This window comes from Oncorhynchus kisutch, linkage group LG29, assembly GCF_002021735.2.
Source record: "Oncorhynchus kisutch isolate 150728-3 linkage group LG29, Okis_V2, whole genome shotgun sequence".
NCBI lineage: Eukaryota > Metazoa > Chordata > Actinopteri > Salmoniformes > Salmonidae > Oncorhynchus > Oncorhynchus kisutch.
Window position 1 is genome coordinate 28,811,058 of NC_034202.2, and position 20,944 is coordinate 28,832,001.

At 45.5% G+C, this 20,944-nt stretch overlaps 1 protein-coding gene across 2 annotated transcripts in view; it reads right to left on the reverse strand.

Annotated features, from left to right (window-relative positions):
* Positions 1 to 20,944, reverse strand: part of LOC109873865 (neurexin-2) — a 274,209-nt gene that overhangs the window by 37,293 nt on the left and 215,972 nt on the right. For both annotated transcript variants that reach the window (XM_031808787.1, XM_031808788.1), the window contains one exon: positions 16,142 to 16,323. In XM_031808787.1, coding sequence (XP_031664647.1) covers positions 16,142 to 16,323 — 182 coding nt within the window. The remainder of the gene's footprint in view (positions 1 to 16,141; positions 16,324 to 20,944) is intronic.

The following is a 20,944-nucleotide window of genomic DNA, read 5'->3' on the forward strand; positions in this document are numbered from 1 at the left end:
CATCAGGAAATGGGTCTATTTTGGTAGTGTTGTGTGTCTCATCTTTCAGCAACGTGCATCTTAGCAACATAAGCAGTCTAGTTTCGACCAATTTTAGAGGCTAGAAAGAATATAATGGGACTTGAAAATGTGAATTAAGCAAGGAAAACATAAATGAGGGATAAGAATTTTAAATGGTGGAGATCCGCAAATCAAATCTCTTGAATAACAACAGGCAACAATGACTGTCACTCCAGGATAACACAGTCAAGCTGTACTCAATAAAGGCAGCATAACTGGACAATCAAGTGTTGTAACAGAATAAAAGAGCAAGCCTTCCCTTATGGAAGGAGCCCCATCTTTCAAGAACAGGTGTGGTTATTACACCATGCACCGCCTTGTCACAGATCCCCCTTTGCTTTTAATCACATTTGTCCTGGGGAAACACACTGCTAAAAAGCTGATTTCCCAGAGGAGGGACACTGCCACTGGCAGCTGCTCACCAGTCACAGACATAGTAGCAGAAACAGTCAGATATGGACAGGAGGCTCAGTGTTGAAACAGCACCCTGCATTCACCAATCTGCCTCACTAGCAAGTTTATTTGGAACTCGCACATGGCCGAGAGGCCTGTTTGAAGTTCCACTAATCCTCTTTTCAGGTAAATTGTGTTGACCATATACAACAACTGACAACTCAGAAAAAACAATGAGATACAGCACTCACAGCTCAGCCAGCATTTAGTCCATCCAGCACCATGGACAGCGTAAACACAACCAGGGCTGGATATAGAAACCATAGCCCCCTCCCCCACTCCCTCTTCAATTTATTGTTGAAGAAAAATACTCTTTAAAATAAAATCATAATAACATTTGTGATGTGGCATAGGCAACAGTTGAGCAGAGGGTCCAGAACAAATTTAACTGGGTCCAGAACAAATTTAACTGGGTCCAGAACAAATTTAACTGGGTCCAGAACAAATTTAACTGGGTCCAGAACAAATTTGGCCTTTTAAAAATGCATTTCATGAAATTCTACAGCATTTACATGATAGAAGACATGAGCTGAATCTTTTTTACATAAATCACATAAATGATTGAAAGGAGTGTCTAGTCTAACACTGACAAACTGAGATCAATCTTGTCTTGAATTCGAACAAACAATACCCCAGGTCAATGAAGCGACACACATATTGTATAATATTAGGAGGATATATACACAGTATATACAGTTGAAGTCGGAAGTTTACATACATCTGAGCCAAATACATTTAAACTCAGTTTTTCACAATTCCTGACATTTAATCTTAGTAAAAATTCCCTGTCTTAGGTCAGTTAGGATCATCACTTTATTTTAAGAATGTGAAATGTCAGAATAATAGGAGAGAGAATGATGCATTTAAACTTTTATTTCTTTCATCACATTCCCAGTGGGTCAGAAGTTTACATACACTCAATTGGTATTTGGTAGCATTGCCTTTAAATATTTTAACTTGGGTCAAACGTTTCGGGTAGCCTTCCACAAGCTTTCCACAATAAGTTGGGTGAATTTTGGCCCATTCTTCCTGACAGAGCTGGTGTAACTGAGTCAGGTTTGTAGGCCTTCTTGCTTACACACACTTTTTCAGTTCTGCCCACAAATTGTCTATAGGATTGAGGTCAGGGCTTTGTGATGGCCACTCCAATACCCTGAATGTGTTGTCCTTAAGTTATTTTGCCACAAATTTGGAAGTATGCTTGGGGTCATTGTCCATTTGTAAGACGCATTTGCGACCAAGCTTTAACATGACTGACTGATGTCTTGAGATGTTGCTTCAATATATCCACATAATTTTCCTGCCTCATGATGCCATCTATTTTGTGAAGTGAACCAGTCCCTCCTGCAGCAAAGCACCCCACAACATGATGCTGCCACCCCCGTGCTTCATGGTTGGGATGGTGTTCTTCAGCTTGCAAGCATCCCCCTTTTCCCTCCAAATATAATAATGGTCATTATGGCCAAACAATTCTATTTTTGTTTCATCAGACCAGAGGACATTTCTCCAAAAAGTACGATCTTTGTCCCCATGTGCAGTTGCAAACCGTAGTCTGGCTTTTTTATGGCAGTTTTGGAGCAGTGGCTTCTTCCTTGCTGAGCGGCCTTTCAGGTTATGTCGATATAGGACTCATTTTTACTGTGAATATAGATACTTATGTAACTGTATCCTCCAGCATCTTCACAAGGTCCTTTGCTGTTGGTCTGAGATTGATTTGCACTTTTCACACCAAAGTACGTTCATCTCTAGGAGACAGAACGTGTCTCCTTCCTGAGCGGTATGACGGCTGCGTGGTCCCATGGTGTTTATACTTGCGTACTATTGTTTGTACAGATGAACGTGGTACCTTCAGACGTTTGGAAATTGCTCCCAAGGATGAACCAGACTTGTGGAGGTCTAAATTTTTTTGTGGAGGTCTTGGCTGATTTCTTTTGATTTTCCCATGATGTCAAGCAAAAGGCACTGAGTTTGAAGGTAGGCCTTGAAATACATCCACAGGGACACCTCCAATTGACTCAACTGATGTCAATTAGCCTATCAGAAGCTTCGAAAGTCATGACATCATTTTCTGGAAATTTCCAAGCTGTTTAAAGGCACAGTCAATTTAGTGTATGTAAACTTCTGACCCACTGGAATTGTGATACAGTGAATTATAAGTGAAATAATCTGTCTGTAAACAATTGTTGGAAAAATTACTTGTGTCTTGCACAAAGTAGATGTGCTAACCGTTTTTCCCACGATTGTATTTTGAAATTTGCAAAAGGCAAACAGACAGCCGCAACCAACCATAGAAATATAATACATAGGCAGTTCCCATTCAGTTCCCTATGGACACTGTCATGACTGTCCTGTGAGGATCAGAATGGGTCAGATCAGACTGGTGGGAAGGGGACAGTAACCAGGCCTCTCTCTCTTCCACAGAGGGGAGATGGGGAGCTGCTGGATGGTCGACCGTTCACACCCGGTCGTAAATTACAAGAGAGGGAGACTCTCTATCTTGCTCTTTAGTATCAACCAAAGGAATGTCTTTGTGCATAGACACTTTTGCCCAAAACTCTGAAGTGCAAAAAGTGATAATAGAACAATATTTCTAACACAACAATGGGGGAAGTGGTCCGTTGGGAATTATGGAAAACAAATGTAATATTGTTTTTAATTTTGTGATGTTATTAAAAACTGTATGGACCCAATACTGTAACTTGGAAAGGATACCCCCTTTATCTGTCAAGTTTTCATCGGACAAATTCTTTGCCACAAAATATATTCTGCCAATTGGCCTGGTTTACCACACGGAGCCCTGCTGATCCGTCTGCCGATGTAATAGCACAAGGGGGCCACAACAGACTTTCTTCCGTCGCGACGTCCCTCCAAGGCCCTTCTGTTAGCTTGCTATCCCCGGCCCACAAGCTGCCTGAAGCCACTCACTGGACTCCTATGATCACTCGGCTACGCATGCCTCTCACTAACGTCAATATTCCTTGTCCATTGCTGTTTTGGTTAGTATTTATTGCCTTATTTCACTGCAGAGGCTCTAGCCCTGCTCAATATGCCTTATTTAACACTTTAGTTCTACCTACCACACATGCGGTGACATCACCTGGTTTAAATTATATTTCTAGGGACAATATCTCTTTCATCGTCACTCTATGCACAGGTTTACCCCCACTGTATCCTCATCTTACCATACCTTTGTCTGTACATTATGCCTTGAATATATTCTACCGTGCCGAGAAATCTGCTCCTTTTACTCTCTGTCCTGAACGGACTAGACGGCCAGTTATTTTAGCCTTTAGCCCTTATACCCTTATCCTCCTCCTCCTCTGTTCCTCTGGTGATGTGGAGGTTAATCCGGGCCCTGTAGTGCCTAGCTCCACTCCCATTCCCCAGGCGCTATAATTTGCTGACTTCTGCAACTGTAAAAGCCTTGGTTTCATGCATGTTAACATTAGAAGCCTCCTCCCTAAGTTTGTTTTATTCACTGCCCTAGCACACTCAGCCAACCCGGATGTCCTAGCCGTGTCTGAATCCTGGCTCAGGAAGACCACCAAAAACCCTGAAATTTCCATTCCTAACTATAACATTTTCTGACAAGAGAGAACTGCCAAAGGGGGCGGTGTTGCAATCTACTGCAGAGATAGCCTGCAGAGTTCTGTCTTACTATCCAGGTCTGTACCCAAACAATTTGAGCTTCTACTTTAAAAAATCCACCTTTCCAGAAACAAGTCTCTCACCGTTGCCGCTTGCTATAGACCACCCTCTGCCCCCAGCTGTGACCTGGGCACCATATGTGAGCTGATTGCCCCTCATCTATCTTCAGAGCTAGTAGTGCTAGGTGACCAAAACTGGGACATGAGTAACACACCGTCCCTCCTACAATCTAAGCTTGATACCCTCAATCTCTCACAAATGATCAATGAACCCACCAGGTACAACCCCAAATCCGTAAACACGGGCACCCTGATAGATATCATCCTAACCATCTTGCCCTCCAAATACACCTCTGCAGTGTTCAACCAAGATCTCAGCAATCACTGCCTCATTGCCTGCATCCGTAATGGGTCTGCGGTCAAACGACCACTCCTCATCACTATCAGAAGCTCACTAAAACACTTCAGCGAGCAGGCCTTCATAATCGACATGGCCCGGGAATCCTGGAAGGATATTGACCTCATTCCGTCAGTAGAGGATGCCTGGTAATTCTTTAAAAGTGCCCTCCTCACCATCTTAAATAAGCATGCCCCTTTCAAAAAATGTAGAAGCAGGAACAGATATAGCCCTTGGTTCTCTCCAGACCTGACTGCCCTTGACCAGCACAGAAACATCCTGTGGCGTTCTGCATTAGCACCGAATAGCCCCAGTGATATGCAACTTTTCAGGGAAGTCAGGAACAAATATACACAGGCAGTAAGGAAAGCTATGGCTAGCTTTTTCAAGCAGAAATTTGCATCCTGTAGCACAAACTAAAAAAAGTTCTGGGACACTGTAAAGTCCATGGAGAATAAGAGCACCTCCTCCCAGCTGCCCACTCCACTGAGGCTAGGAAACACTGTCAACACCGATAAATCCGCGATAATTGAGAATTTCAATAAGCATTATTCTATGGCTGGCCATGCTTTCCAGCTGGCTACCCCTACCCTGTCAACAGCCCTGCACTCCCCACAGCAACTCGCCCAAGCCTCCCCATTTCTCCTTCACCCAAATCCAGATAGTTGATGTCCTTTAAAGAACTGCAAAACCTAAAAATCAGCCGGGCTAGACAATCTGGACCCTCTCTTTGTGTCCAGAAATTGTTGCAACCCCTATTACTAGCCTGTTCAACCTCTCTAACGTATCATCTAAGATTCCCAAAGATTGGAAAGCTGCCACGGTCATCCCCCTCTTCAAAGGGGGAGACACTCTACACCCAAATTGCTACAGACCTATATCTATCCTACCCTGCCTTTCTAAGGTCTTTGAAAGCCAAGTAAACAAACAGCTTACCGACCATTTCGAATTCCACTGTACCTTCCTACCGCCATCGATAAGAGACATTACTGTGCAGCCGTATTTGTCGACCTGGCCAAGGCTTTCGACTCTGTCAATCACCGCATTCTTATTGGCAGACTCAACAGCCTGGGTTTCTCAAATGATTGCCTCGTCTAGCTCACCAACTACTTCTCTGATAGAGTTCAGTGTGTCAAATCGGAGGGTCTGCTGTCCGGACCTCTTGCTGTCTCTATGGGGGTGCCACAGGGTTCAATTCTCGGGCCGACTCTCTTCTCTGTATACATCAATGATGTCGCTCTCGCTGTGGGTGATTCTCTGCTCCACCTCTACGCAGACGACACCATTCTGTTTACCTCTGGCCCTTCTATGGACACTGTGTTATTAACCTCCAGACAAGCTTCAATGCCATACAACTCTCCTTCCGTGGTCTCCAACTGCTCTTAAATGCAATTAAAACTAAGTGATTGCTCTTTAACCGATCACTGTCCGCACCTGCCCGCCCATCCAGCATCACTACTCTGGACGGTTCTGACTTAGAATATGTGGACAACTACAAATACCTAGGTGTCTGGCTAGACTGTAAACTCTCCTTCCAGACTCACATTAAGCATCTCCAATCCAAAAATGTAATCTAGAATCTGCTTCCTATTTCGCAACAACGCATCCTTCACTCATGCTGCCAAACATACCCTCGTAAAACTGACTATCCTACCGATCCTCGACTTCAGCGATGTCATCTATAAAATAGCCTCCAACACTCTACTCAACAAATTGGATGCATTTTATCACAGTGTCAGCCGTTTTGTCACCAACTCCCCATATATTACCCACCACTGCAACTTGTACACTCTCGTTGGCTGGCCATCAGATCATATTCGTCGCCAAACCCACTGGCTCCAGGTCATCTGCTAAGTCTCTGCTAGGTAAAGCCCCGCCTTATCTCAGCTCACTGGTCACCATAGCAGCATCCACACGTAGCACGCACTCCAGCAGGTATATCTCACAAAGCGAATTCCTCATTTGGCCGCCTTTCCTTCCAGTTCTCTGCTGCCAATGACTGGAAGGAACTGCAAAAATCAATGAAGCTGGAGTCTTATATCTCCCTCTAGCTTTAAGCACCAGCTGTCAGAGCAGCTCACAGATCACTGCACCTGTACATAGCTCATCTGTAAACAGCCCATCCAACTACCTCATTCGCATACTGTATACTTATTTATCTTGCTTCTTTGCACCCCAGTATCTCTACTTGCACATTAATCTTCTGCAATTCCAGTGTCTAATTGCTATACTGTAATTACTTCGCTACCATGGCCTATTTATTTCCTTACCTCCCTTATCTTACCTCGTTTGCACTCACTGTATATAGATTTTTCTTTTTTCTACTGTATTATTGACTGTATTCCATGTGTAACACTGTGTTGTTGTATGTGTCAAACTGCTGTGCTTTATCTTGGCCAGGTCGCAGTTGTAAATGAGAACTTGGTCTCAACTAGCCTACCTGGTTAAATAAAGGTGAAATAAAAATAAATACAAATGTTTTGCATAAAATATGAATAATGATGAAACTTTGTGTTAAGATAGAAATGTGATTTTAGTTTTCTAATGAGATAATAGATTTTGAGATCCTTTGCACATTCAGTAGCCACACCCCGAGTGAGGTCAGACAGCTTGTCAGCATCAATGAATGCCCCGTTTGACCAACAGTGCATAAAGGCTTGGTGATGAAATTAACATCAGACCAGGCGAGAGCTATGTGTTTTAAATGGTTGGAACTCTGAACCTCAACACGAGGTGAAGTAATAAACTTACCTCCCTTTAGACCAGAGAGACGAAGAGCTGCAGCTCATGTCCATTGTGGTCCGAATCCTGAATACCAACAAGAGGAGGAAGAGGAGAGAAGCTCATCTCAGACAATCACTGGTACAGCTGAATAGCTGTCTTAAGTCAGATATCAAGAAAAGCGAATTTAAGTGAGACTATCCTACTACGTTCATCACCAATGGGAACGCTTGACATGGCTGGTTATCTTCCAGAGTGAACAAGAGTAGAAGACGGACAATCAGAGCTATATAGCTGGAAGGCCAACAACTTTCCGAGAAGGCTTGGTTCCGCCTGAGATAAACAATGAATGAAGCCCCCCCCCCGTCATACCATGTCAGTCCACTAGGGTCCCTTTTCTCATGTAAGATCCAAGAAGGTTATGATTGTTCAGAGTTCAGAATGAGTATTTTATTCAAGGTAACCCTTTAAACAACTTCTTCCATGGTGCCCAAAAACCTAATGTGGTAATTGTTAAATGATTAATTTAATTGGGTAACAATTAAACATAGTTTGTGGATTAAATAAATAACAGTACTCAGATTAATGAATGCTAAGTTTCCTTTATTTTGGCAGTTACCTGTATGTGATTGTGATAACTTTTTATCCACAGTTATTTTTTTAGAAACTATTGATCCATTGTGGTCAAAATTATGCTTTCTGGTGTATTTTGAACATTGATAAATTGAACATTGATAAAATAATAATAGGGGGCCCACGAGGCAAAAAAGTAATACAAAATAATAAGAATTATTATTTTATTTTTTTTGCCTTTTTGCCCTCTTGGGCGTAGCCCCTGACTCGCACACTTGACCAGTCAAATGTATAAATTATTACGTTTATTTTTATTTTTGTATTAATCAGTTACCCAATCAAGGCAGGACCCCCCCACCACCTCTCCTTCCCCCATCTGACAACTAGCAGAGCAGCAGCAGGCTGTCTACACTCATCGACTCAGTGGGTTTTGTCCAACATGTCTCTGGACCCACTCACTGTCACAGTCATACGCTGGACCTAGTTTTGTCCCATGGAATAAATGTTGTGGATCTTAATGTTTTTCCTCATAATCCTGGACTATCGGACCACCATTTTCTTATGTTTGTAATTGCAACAAATAACCTGCTCAGACCCCAACCAAGGAACATCAAAAGTCGTGCTATAAATTCACAGACAACACAAAGATTCCTTGATGTCCTTCCAGATTTCCTCTGTCTACCCAAGGACGCCAGAGGACAAAAATCAGTTAACCACCTAACTGAGGAACTCAATTTAACCTTGCGCAATACCCTAGATGCAGTTGCACCCCTAAAAACTAAAAACATTTCTCATAAGAAACTAGCTCCCTGGTACACAGAAAATACCCGAGCTCTGAAGCAAGCTTCCAGAAAATTGGAAAGGAAATGGCGCCACACCAAACTGGAAGTCTTCCGACTAGCTTGGAAAGACAGTACCGTGCAGTACCGAAGAGCCCTTACTGCTGCTCGATCATCCAAATTTTTCTAACTTAATTGAGGAAAATAATAACAATCCGAAATGCCTTTTTGATACTGTCGCAAAGCTAACTAAAAAGCAGCATTCCCCAAGAGAGGATGACTTTCACTTTAGCAGTGATAAATTCATGAACTTCTTTGAGGAAAAGATTATGATTATTAGAAAGCAAATTAGAAAGCAAATTACGGACTCCTCTTTAAATCTGCGTATTCCTTCAAAGCTCAGTTGTCCTGAGTCTGCACAACTATCCCAGGACCTAGGATCAAGTGTTTTAGTAATATATCTCTTAACACAATGATGAAAATAATCATGGCCTCTAAACCTTCAAGCTGCATACTGGACCCTATTCCAACTAAACTACTGAAAGAGCTGCTTCCTGTGCTTGGCCCTCCTATGTTGAACATAATAAACGGCTCTCTATCCACCGGATGTGTACCAAACTCAGTAATAAAGCCTCTCTTGAAAAAGCCAAACCTTGACCCAGAAAATATAAAAAACTATCGGCCTATATCGAATCTTCCATTCGTCTCAAAATGTTTAGAAAAGGCTGTTGCGCAGCAACTTACTGCCTTCCTGAAGACAAACAATGTATACGAAATGCTTCAGTCTGGTTTTAGACCCCATCATATCACTGAGACGGCACTTGTAAAGGTGGTAAATGACATTTTAATGGCATCGGACCGAGGCTCTGCATCTGTCCTCATGCTTCTAGACCTTAGTGCTGCTTTTGATACCATCGATCACCACATTCTTTTGGAGAGATTGGAAACCCAAATTGGTCTACACGGACAAGTTCTGGCCTGGTTTAGATCTTATCTGTCGGAAACATATCAGTTTGTCTCTGTGAATGGTTTGTCCTCTGACAAATCAACTGTAAATGTCGGTGTTCCTCAAGGTTCCGTTTTAGGACCACTATTGTTTTCACTATATATTTTACCTCTTGGGGATGTCATTCGAAAACATAATGTTAACTTTCACTGCTATGCGGATGACACACAGCTGTACATTTCAATGAAACATGGTGAAGCCCCAAAATTGCCCTTGCTAGAAGCATGTGTTTCAGACATAAGGAAGTGGATGGCTGCAAACTTTCTACTTTTAAACTCGGACAAAACAGAGATGCTTGTTCTAGGTCCCAAGAAACAAAGAGATCTTCTGTTGAATCTGACAATTAATCTTAATGGTTGTACAGTCGTCTCAAATAAAACTGTGAAGGACCTCGGCGTTACTCTGGACCCTGATCTCTCTTTTGAAGAACATATCAAGACCATTTCAAGGACAGCTTTTTTCCATCTACGTAACATTGCAAAAATCAGAAACTTTTTGTCCAAAAATGATGCAGAAAAATTTATCCATGCTTTTGTCACTTCTAGTTTAGACTACTGCAATGCTCTACTTTCCGGCTACCCGGTTAAAGCACTAAATAAACTTCAGTTGGTGCTAAATACGGCTGCTAGAATCCTGACTAGAACCAAAAAAATTGATCATATTACTCCAGTGCTAGCCTCTCTACACTGGCTTCCTGTCAAAGCAAGGGCTGATTTCAAGGTTTTACTGCTAACCTACAAAGCATTACATGGGCTTGCTCCTACCTATCTCTCTGATTTGGTCCTGCCGTACATACCTACACGTACGCTACGGTCACAAGACGCAGGCCTCCTAATTGTCCCTAGAATTTCTAAGCAAACAGCTGGAGGCAGGGCTTTCTCCTATAGAGTTCCATTTTTATGGAACGGTCTGCCTACCCATGTCAGAGACGCAAACTCGGTCTCAACCTTTTAGTCTTTACTGAAGACTCATCTCTTCAGTGGGTTATATGATTGAGTGTAGTCTGGCCCAGGAGTGGGAAGGTGAACGGAAAGGCTCTGGAGCAACGAACCGCCCTTGCTGTCTCTGCCTGGCCGGTTCCCCTCTTTCCACTGGGATTCTCTGCCTCTAACCCTATTACAGGGGCTGAGTCACTGGCTTACTGGGGCTCTCTCATGCCGTCCCTGGAAGGGGTGCGTCACCTGAGTGGGTTGATTCACTGCTGTGGTCATCCTGTCTGGGTTGGCATCCCCCCTTGGGTTGTGCCATGGCGGAGATCTTTGTGGGCTATACTCAGCCCTGTCTCAGGATGGTAAGTTGGTGGTTGAAGATATCCCTCTAGTGGTGTGGGGGCTGTGCTTTGGCAAAGTGGGTGGGGTTATATCCTTCCTGTTTGGCCCTGTCCGGGGGTGTCCTCGGATGGGGCCACAGTGTCTCCTGACCCCTCCTGTCTCAGCCTCCAGTAATTATGCTGCAGTAGTTTATGTGTCGGGGGGCCAGGGTCAGTTTGTTATATCTGGAGTACTTATCCTGTCCTATTCGGTGTCCTGTGTGAATCTAAGTGTGCGTTCTCTAATTCTCTCCTTCTCTCTTTCTTTCTCTCTCTCGGAGGACCTGAGCCCTAGGACCATGCCCCAGGACTACCTGACATGATAACTCCTTGCTGTCCCCAGTCCACCTGGCCGTGCTGCTGCTCCAGTTTCAACTGTTCTGCCTTATTATTATTATTCGAACATGCTGGTCATTTATGAACATTTGAACATTTTGGCCATGTTCTATTATAATCTCCACCTGGCACAGCCAGAAGAGGACTGGCCACCCCACATAGCCTGGTTCCTCTCTAGGTTTCTTCCTAGGTTTTGGCCTTTCTAGGGAGTTTTTCCTAGCCACCGTGCTTCTACACCTGCATTGCTTGCTGTTTGGGGTTTTAGGCTGGGTTTCTGTACAGCACTTTGAGATATCAGCTGATGTACGAAGGGCTATATAAATACATTTGATTTGATTTGATTGAGAGCGAGCTCCTGAATCTTCCTGTGGTTGGCGGTTGCAGTAATAAAATAATATATATATATATATTACATATATTACATATATAATATACACTGAGTATACAAAACACTAAGGGCACCTGCTCTTTCCATGACATAAACTGACCAGGTGAATCCAGGTGAAAGCTCACTTGTTAAATCCACTTCACAGGTTTGTGTCAAGAGCTGCAACGCTGCTGGATTTTCACACTCAAAAGTTTCCCGTGTGTATCAAGAATGGTCCACCACCCAAAGGACATCCAGCCAACTTGACACAACTGTAAGAGGCATTGGAGTTAACATGGGCCAGCATCCCTGTGGAACACTTTCAACACCTTGTTGAGTCCATGCCCTGATGAATTGAGACTGTCGTGAGGGCAAAGGGGGGTGCAACTCAATATTAGGATTGCATTCCGGTAAGCCCCTGCATTAATCCGGCCTTGAACATGACTCAGCCAGTGTAGCCAACTCAGCACCATGGACAGGGCAGATGACTCAGGGTACATACAGTGCTGGCTGCTGCCTGTGCATAAGGAAACACCAGAGAAGGAAGAGGAAGCGAGACATCCCACACCCTCATTTTTTCTGGTTGATATACAGTCAATGAACTAGGTAGACCATACCAAGCTGCTATTGCATTTTTGTCAATGGGAGAGCCACCCAATAAGTAGACTTTTTTTTTCATTGCTAAACGGCCTGAGTAAGCACCATCTTTTGAAGCACATGAAGAGAGGTCAGGGCATGGGGAAGGTGGGCCAAGGTTAGTGCAACATGGTGAACCAACTTGTGTGCATGACATGCACACAATAATGCCTTGACTCCGGAGCTCTCTAGCTCTCATCCATGGATACCAAGAATGTACAATCTTTCAACATTTTATATACAGCACAGCAGACAATGCAATTTCCCAATGCTATTATTTACGAATGAATCCAAAGCACTAGCCTTTATCACTGCATGCTAACTAAGTAGCATAATGGGCCACAGCTGGGGGGGAGGCTAATTTCATGTAAGTATTAATCAAGCAGACGGGTGGGTTCAGCTAATTACTCTAGGAAGGGTTCCAGCTCTTTACCTTCTCATCAGCCAAGCTTCTTTGTCTCTCCTCAAATGATGAAATAAAATGATCCTTTAGCTTGTCACTTAACTTTTTTTCTGCAAATCTCTTGTTAAAAGGGATTGTTTGAAGATGTCGCTATGTCCAATAATCAGTCGCGACTCCCCTGCTTGCTAACGGCTAAACAGCTCCATCACACACCAGACGGATATACAGCATCACATTTTGTTCCATGCAAGAGGATTATGCCTCAGATCCAGGGGTAACAATACATATTTCAATTTGACACTTTATTACCCTCTAAATTTTTACAAATAAAGTCCTTCCATTTGCAGATGCAATGTTTTAGGGTAGCTTGCCATAGTATATTTGACAGGTATTGAAACAGGTACACAATTTTTCGATCAGCTTTTCAGCAGAAAGTTGTCATCACGCCTAAATGGCCGTCAAACTCCTTTCATCCATCATGCTCATCCTGACAGAGAGGGCTCTTTCTGGGCCCAACTGCTGCTTCATCCCACAGGCCCTCAGAGAGAAAGAGAGAGAGAGGGGGGGCAGGGCCCGGGGGGTACCAGGTGGAGACTCTTTGCTCTGTAACTAACCAAAGCCTACTTTATGTCAGCAAATTAATCACCCAACCCTGTGCTGGGAATAATCAATAAACTCATCACACACACTCAGAGGAGGCCTCCACTCAGACTGCCAGACACCAGTGCTAGCACACACACGCTAACACATGCTGGTGCACACACACACACACACACACACACACACACACACACACACACACACACACACACACACACCCCTCCATCAGTGAGAAGCTCCTGCCTGAAGACCCTGTGGATCCAACCCTAGACTCCGTGGCTTAGTGACTAATGGCTTACAATGGAGAAACCCGCCTCTGGCGCCTACACTGCAGCAAGTTGAGTGCAGGACGAAAGACAAGACATGCTGCATATCATATATTCTGTTACTTGCATTCATCCTATCATCCACTGCTCTCTCTCTCTCTGAGATGTGGATAACCTGAAGCCAACAGCTTAGCTCAACACAGTGCTGCTCCTGCACCTCCTTCTGAACGCTGTCACGTTCATGACCAATTGGATTAGAGGTTGTTGTTGGTGGTAATTTAGTTTCTGCAGAAACCTTCTCCTAGAGCAACAACCATGACAGGAGAAGCAACATTTTTACGGTGGCAATAGATGCCATCATACTATATTAGACATAGCTTTGATCTAAGCATAAATCCTTATTTGACATGTTACACCTCTTCCTCAGAATGAAGCTATAAATATTATTAGATTTTTTTGCAGTTTTGTTGAATAACCTGGGCATAAAATGTAATCTATAAGGCAGTTTACTCTTTCTCTCTCTAGTTCTAACCCCTCCCATCTCTGGTTCTTTATTGGTAACAAATAAACCATCCATGAAAATAAGATGGTCATAAACAATAAACCAACACAGGATCTATACGCATGCTGTTTCAAAAAGTGAATTCATTTATTTACAGCAGATTCCCTAACACATACTGTTTATAGTCTATGGTGTCAATGCTGCCGTTGACTCTCAAATCAACCGTAGATTCCCTTGCTGTCAGCTCACCAGGTAGCTTCTCGTGTTCCTTATACAGTATAATTGTAACAGGGTTGTTGAAGAAACAAACACACTCCCCCTGGGGAACAAGCTACTCCTTTAACCACCATCTGGGTCAGCTGTGTTTGGGCTCGGACTCAAACAGGGACTCAAACATACACTATATATACACAAGTATGTGGACAATCCTTCAAATTAGTGAATTCAGCTTTTTCAGCCACACCCGTTGCTGACAAGTATATAAAATCGAAGCACACAGCCATGCAATCTCCATTGAAGTAGAATGGCCTCACTGAAGAGCTCAGTGACTTTCAATGTGGCACCGTCATAGGATGCCACCTTTCCAGCAAGTCAGTTCGTCAAATTTATGCCCTGATAGAGCTGCCCCGGTCAACTATAAGTGAGGTTATTGTGATGTGGAAACGTCTAGGAGCAACAACGGCCACACAAGCTCACAGAACAGGACCGCTGAGTGCTGAAGCGGGTAGTGTATTAAAACCATCTGTCCTCGGTTGCAACACTCACTCCCGAGTTCCAAACTGCCTCTGGAAGCAAAGTCAGCACAAAAACTGTTTGTCGGGGGCTTCATGAAATGGGTTTTCATGGCCGAGCAGCCGCACACAAGCCTAAATTCACCATGAGCAATGCCAAGTATCGCTGCCATTGGACTCTAGGAGCAGTTGAAACGCGTTCCCTGGAGTGCTGAATCACGTTTCACCATCTGGCAGTCCCAATGCATAGTGCAAACTGTCAAGTTTGGTGGAGGAGGAATAATGGTCTGGGGATATTTTTAATGGTTCAGGCAATCTTAACGCCACAGCATACAATGACATTCTAGACGATTCTGTGCTTCCAACTTTGTGTCAACAGTTTGGGGAAGGCCCTTTCCTGTTTCAGCATGACAATGCCCCTGTGCACAAATCGAGGTCCATACAGAAATGGTTTGTTGAGATTGGTGTGGAAGAACTTGACTGGCCTGCACAGAGCCCTGACCTCAACCCCATCGAACACCTTTGGGATGAATTGGAACATTGACTGCGAGCCATGCCTAATTGTCCAACATCAGTGCCCGACCTCACTAATGCTCTTGTGGCTAAATGGAAGCAAGTCCCAGCAGCAATGTTCCAACATCTAGTGGAAAGTCTTCCCAAAAGAGTGGAGGCTGTTATAGCAGCAAAGGGGTGACCAACTCCATATTAATGGCCATGATATTGGAATGAGATGTTTGACGAGCAGGTGTCCACATACTTTTGGTCATGTAGTGTATCTGACTTAAAGGCTTCTTTAGAAAATAGCACACACTACACTACTGTTGGTCTCAGCATCAGCTATCCTAGTGTTAAACAGCTAGGGTAACATAGCATGCGAGCACTGTGAATATTGAATTAATAATGAATTCAGATGAAACAGTTTAACTGCATCGTTTTCTACTGGAACTCTAATTGCAAGTAATGAGCTAGAGGTCAACGAAGCATTTGCCAGTGGGATGTACTGCCATAACAATCTCTGCCCCCTGCTATTTTAATGAGCAGACACTTGCATTGTTTCTCTCCTGCTAATCCAGATACATGGTGCATACTTTCCTGGCACTAATCATCGATATCATGAGTAATAATTGCCATATGTCCTTTTCTATGGAAATTGAGAGACATTTTATCAATTAACGCAGTCTTTCTATGCACCTCAATTAGTCCTCCAAAATCTCCAGCAAGATCATTTCAGGATTCTGTACAGCCTATGAGCTCACCCTTTGTTCTCAACCCCAATAGAAAAGGGGACCTAAATCCCTGATCCTTTACCCTATCCCACAGTACCCCTCCCCACCCCCACCCCTTCCTGTCCTTACTATGTGCAGCTGCAGGTAGTCTCCCAGTCCACTGGTGCTCTCCACTCGGACCAAGATGGCGTCTTTCTGTTGAGTACTGAAGCCCACAGCTAGGCGGTCAGCTCTGGTGCTCGGCCTCTCATTAGGGGCCCAGATGTACGTGATGAGGGCTCCTCCTCTCCCAAAGATATACGTGGTCCCAGCTAAGGAAAAATGGAGACAAACAGAAATATTATAAGGAGATTGAGAGATAGGGACAGGATATTGAGGGAGAAGGGGGAGACATTATTAGAGAGAGAGAGAGTTGTTAGAGAGCTTTCCTTCAGGATACATTTTTTTTTTTCTTCCCATCAGACCTTACTATCTTTACAGAGATTTCTCTTCAGTAACACTCAACCTAAATTTAGATGCCTATTTTCTTTCCAAGTACAAGGCTGTGACAGCTTCATCACATTCCCTAACACAAGCCATTATTCCCTTTGCAGAAACAACATGTCATACACCGGTGCATCAAGACTGACACCAGCAGGCTCTTGAACAGCTTCTATCCCCAAGCAATCAATACAACTGATAAATAGCTACACAGACCGAGTTTACTTTGTATCTTTATTGACCTGTTATTTCAGTATTTGCACTGTATCTATGCCCACTCACAGGGCCCTACACACTGTCTCTATGCCCACTCACAGGGCCCTACACACAGTCTCTATGCCCACTCACAGGGCCCTACACACTGTCTCTATGCCCACTCACAGGGCCCTACACACAGTCTCTATGCCCACTCACAGGGCCCTACACACTGTCTCTATGCCCACTCACAGGGCCCTACACACAGTCTCTATGCCCACTCACAGGGCCCTATACACTGTCTCTATGCCCACTCACAGGGCCCTACACACTGTCTCTATGCCCACTCACAGGGCCCTACACACAGTCTCTATGCCCACTCACAGGGCCCTACACACTGTCTCTATGCCCACTCACAGGGCCCTACACACTGTCTCTATGCCCACTCACAGGGCCCTACACACAGTCTCTATGCCCACTCACAGGGCCCTACACACTGTCTCTATGCCCACTCACAGGGCCCTACACACTGTATCTATGCCCACTCACAGGGCCCTACACACTGTCTCTATGCCCACTCACAGGGCCCTACACACTGTCTCTATGCCCACTCACAGGGCCCTACACACTGTCTCTATGCCCACTCACAGGACCCTACACACTGTCTCTATGCCCACTCACAGGGCCCTACACACTGTCTCTATGCCCACTCACAGGGCCCTACACACTGTATCTATGCCCACTCACAGGGCCCTACACACTGTCTCTATGCCCACTCACAGGGCCCTACACACTGTCTCTATGCCCACTCACAGGGCCCTACACACTGTCTCTATGCCCACTCACAGGGCCCTACACACTGTCTCTATGCCCACTCACAGGGCCCTACACACTGTCTCTATGCCCACTCACAGGGCCCTACACACTGTCTCTATGCCCACTCACAGGGCCCTACACACTGTCTCTCCAACACACTCACAGGGCCCTACACACTGTCTCTATGCCCACTCACAGGGCCCTACACACAGTCTCTATGCCCACTCACAGGGCCCTACACACAGTCTCTATGCCCACTCACAGGGCCCTACACACTGTCTCTATGCCCACTCACAGGGCCCTATACACTGTCTCTATGCCCACTCACAGGGCCCTACACACAGTCTCTATGCCAACTCACAGGGCCCTACACACTGTCTCTATGCCCACTCACAGGGCCCTACACACTGTATCTATGCCCACTCACAGGGCCCTACACACTGTATCTATGCCCACTCACAGGGCCCTACACACTGTATCTATGCCCACTCACAGGGCCCTATACACTGTCTCTATGCCCACTCACAGGGCCCTACACACAGTCTCTATGCCCACTCACAGGGCCCTACACACTGTCTCTATGCCCACTCACAGGGCCCTACACACAGTCTCTATGCCCACTCACAGGGCCCTACACACTGTCTCTATGCCCACTCACAGGGCCCTATACACTGTCTCTATGCCCACTCACAGGGCCCTACACACTGTCTCTATGCCCACTCACAGGGCCCTACACACTGTCTCTATGCCCACTCACAGGGCCCTACACACAGTCTCTATGCCCACTCACAGGGCCCTACACACTGTATCTATGCCCACTCACAGGGCCCTACACACTGTATCTATGCCCACTCACAGGGCCCTACACACTGTATCTATGCCCACTCACAGGGCCCTACACACAGTCTCTATGCCCACTCACAGGGCCCTACACACAGTCTCTATGCCCACTCACAGGGCCCTACACACAGTCTCTATGCCCACTCACAGGGCCCTACACACTGTCTCTATGCCCACTCACAGGGCCCTACACACTGTCTCTATGCCCACTCACAGGGCCCTACACACAGTCTCTATGCCCACTCACAGGGCCCTACACACAGTCTCTATGCCCACTCACAGGGCCCTACACACAGTCTCTATGCCCACTCACAGGGCCCTACACACTGTCTCTATGCCCACTCACAGGGCCCTACACACTGTCTCTATGCCCACTCACAGGGCCCTACACACTGTCTCTATGCCCACTCACAGGGCCCTACACACAGTCTCTATGCCCACTCACAGGGCCCTACACACTGTCTCTATGCCCACTCACAGGGCCCTACACACTGTCTCTATGCCCACTCACAGGGCCCTATACACTGTATCTATGCCCACTCACAGGGCCCTACACACAGTCTCTATGCCCACTCACAGGGCCCTACACACTGTCTCTATGCCCACTCACAGGGCCCTACACACAGTCTCTATGCCCACTCACAGGGCCCTACACACTGTCTCTATGCCCACTCACAGGGCCCTACACACTGTCTCTATGCCCACTCACAGGGCCCTACACACTGTCTCTATGCCCACTCACAGGACCCTACACACTGCCTCTATGCCCACTCACAGGGCCCTACACACTGTCTCTATGCACACTCACAGGGCCCTACACACTGTCACTCCAACACACTCACAGGGCCCTACACACTGTCTCTATGCACACTCACAGGGCCCTACACACTGTCACTCCAACACACTCACAGGGCCCTACACACTGTCTCTATGCCCACTCACAGGGCCCTACACACTGTCACTCCAACACACTCACAGGGCCCTACACACTGTCTCTATGCCCACTCGCAGGGCCCTACACACTGTATCTATGCCCACTCACAGGGCCCTACACACTGTCTCTATGCCCACTCACAGGGCCCTACACACTGTCTCTATGCCCACTCACAGGGCCCTACACACTGTCTCTATGCCCACTCACAGGGCCCTACACACTGTCTCTATGCCCACTCACAGGGCCCTACACACTGTCTCTATGCCCACTCACAGGGCCCTACACACTGTCTCTATGCCCACTCACAGGGCCCTACACACTGTCTCTATGCCCACTCACAGGACCCTACACACTGCCTCTATGCCCACTCACAGGGCCCTACACACTGTCTCTATGCACACTCACAGGGCCCTACACACTGTCACTCCAACACACTCACAGGGCCCTACACACTGTCTCTATGCACACTCACAGGGCCCTACACACTGTCACTCCAACACACTCACAGGGCCCTACACACTGTCTCTATGCCCACTCACAGGGCCCTACACACTGTCTCTATGCCCACTCACAGGACCCTACACACTGCCTCTATGCCCACTCACAGGGCCCTACACACGGTCTCTATGCCCACTCAAAGGGCCCTACACACTGTCTCTCCAACACACTCACAGGGCCCTACACACTGTCTCTATGCCCACTCACAGGGCCCTACACACTGTCTCTATGCCCACTCACAGGGCCCTACACACTGTCTCTATGCCCACTCACAGGGCCCTACACACTGTCTCTATGCCCACTCACAGGGCCCTATACACTGTCACTCCAACACACACACAAACACTCACTCCATCATCTGTTCACTCACACATAATATGCACATACATTTAGACTGACTCTACACACACCCACACCCACTCACATACAAGCTGCTGCTACTCTGTTTATCTTATATCTTGTAGCCTACTCACCTTACCCCTATACATATCTACCTCCATCACTCCAGTATCCCTGCACATGCAGATAATGATATTAGAACTAACTTTTTGAATATTTCTTGTATATATTATACTTACTTAGCTTATTCCCCCAAGTTACCCCACAATGTCACTTTTCAAATTTCAGCACACATTTAAAACACTAAAACAGACACAGCCCATAATCTCACAATTTTTTTATACATTCGTGTGCTTTTCTTGTGTCCCATTGGACCACTATTATACAGGAATTGCATCACACCTACCACTTCCATGAGTGGTGTAGGCTGTCAGTTGAGCTGACATGGATCTGGCATTAGGTTATGTAAACCTGCCAGTACTGCAGAGTGGGCAAGGTGCCACCATGTCGAAACATGCCAGCATAACGTCTTGCCCTGCCCAGGGAGTCAACACTGTGCATTGAGTTAAACTGAGATTAATAATTCATGTGAACGTATGGGAGTAAGCAATGAATCACACTGAATACTGTGAATCACACTAAATACCATGAATCACACTGAATACTATGAATCACACTGATTCATGTCAAGATATGAATCTCTTTAATGAGTCTCATACATACTGTATAATCCGCTTGACACTTATAACAATATATATCCCTATATAGTTTTTGTTACCCCAAACTATATCTGTAATATTAAAGCTGATCTGCACCCAAACAATAAAAAA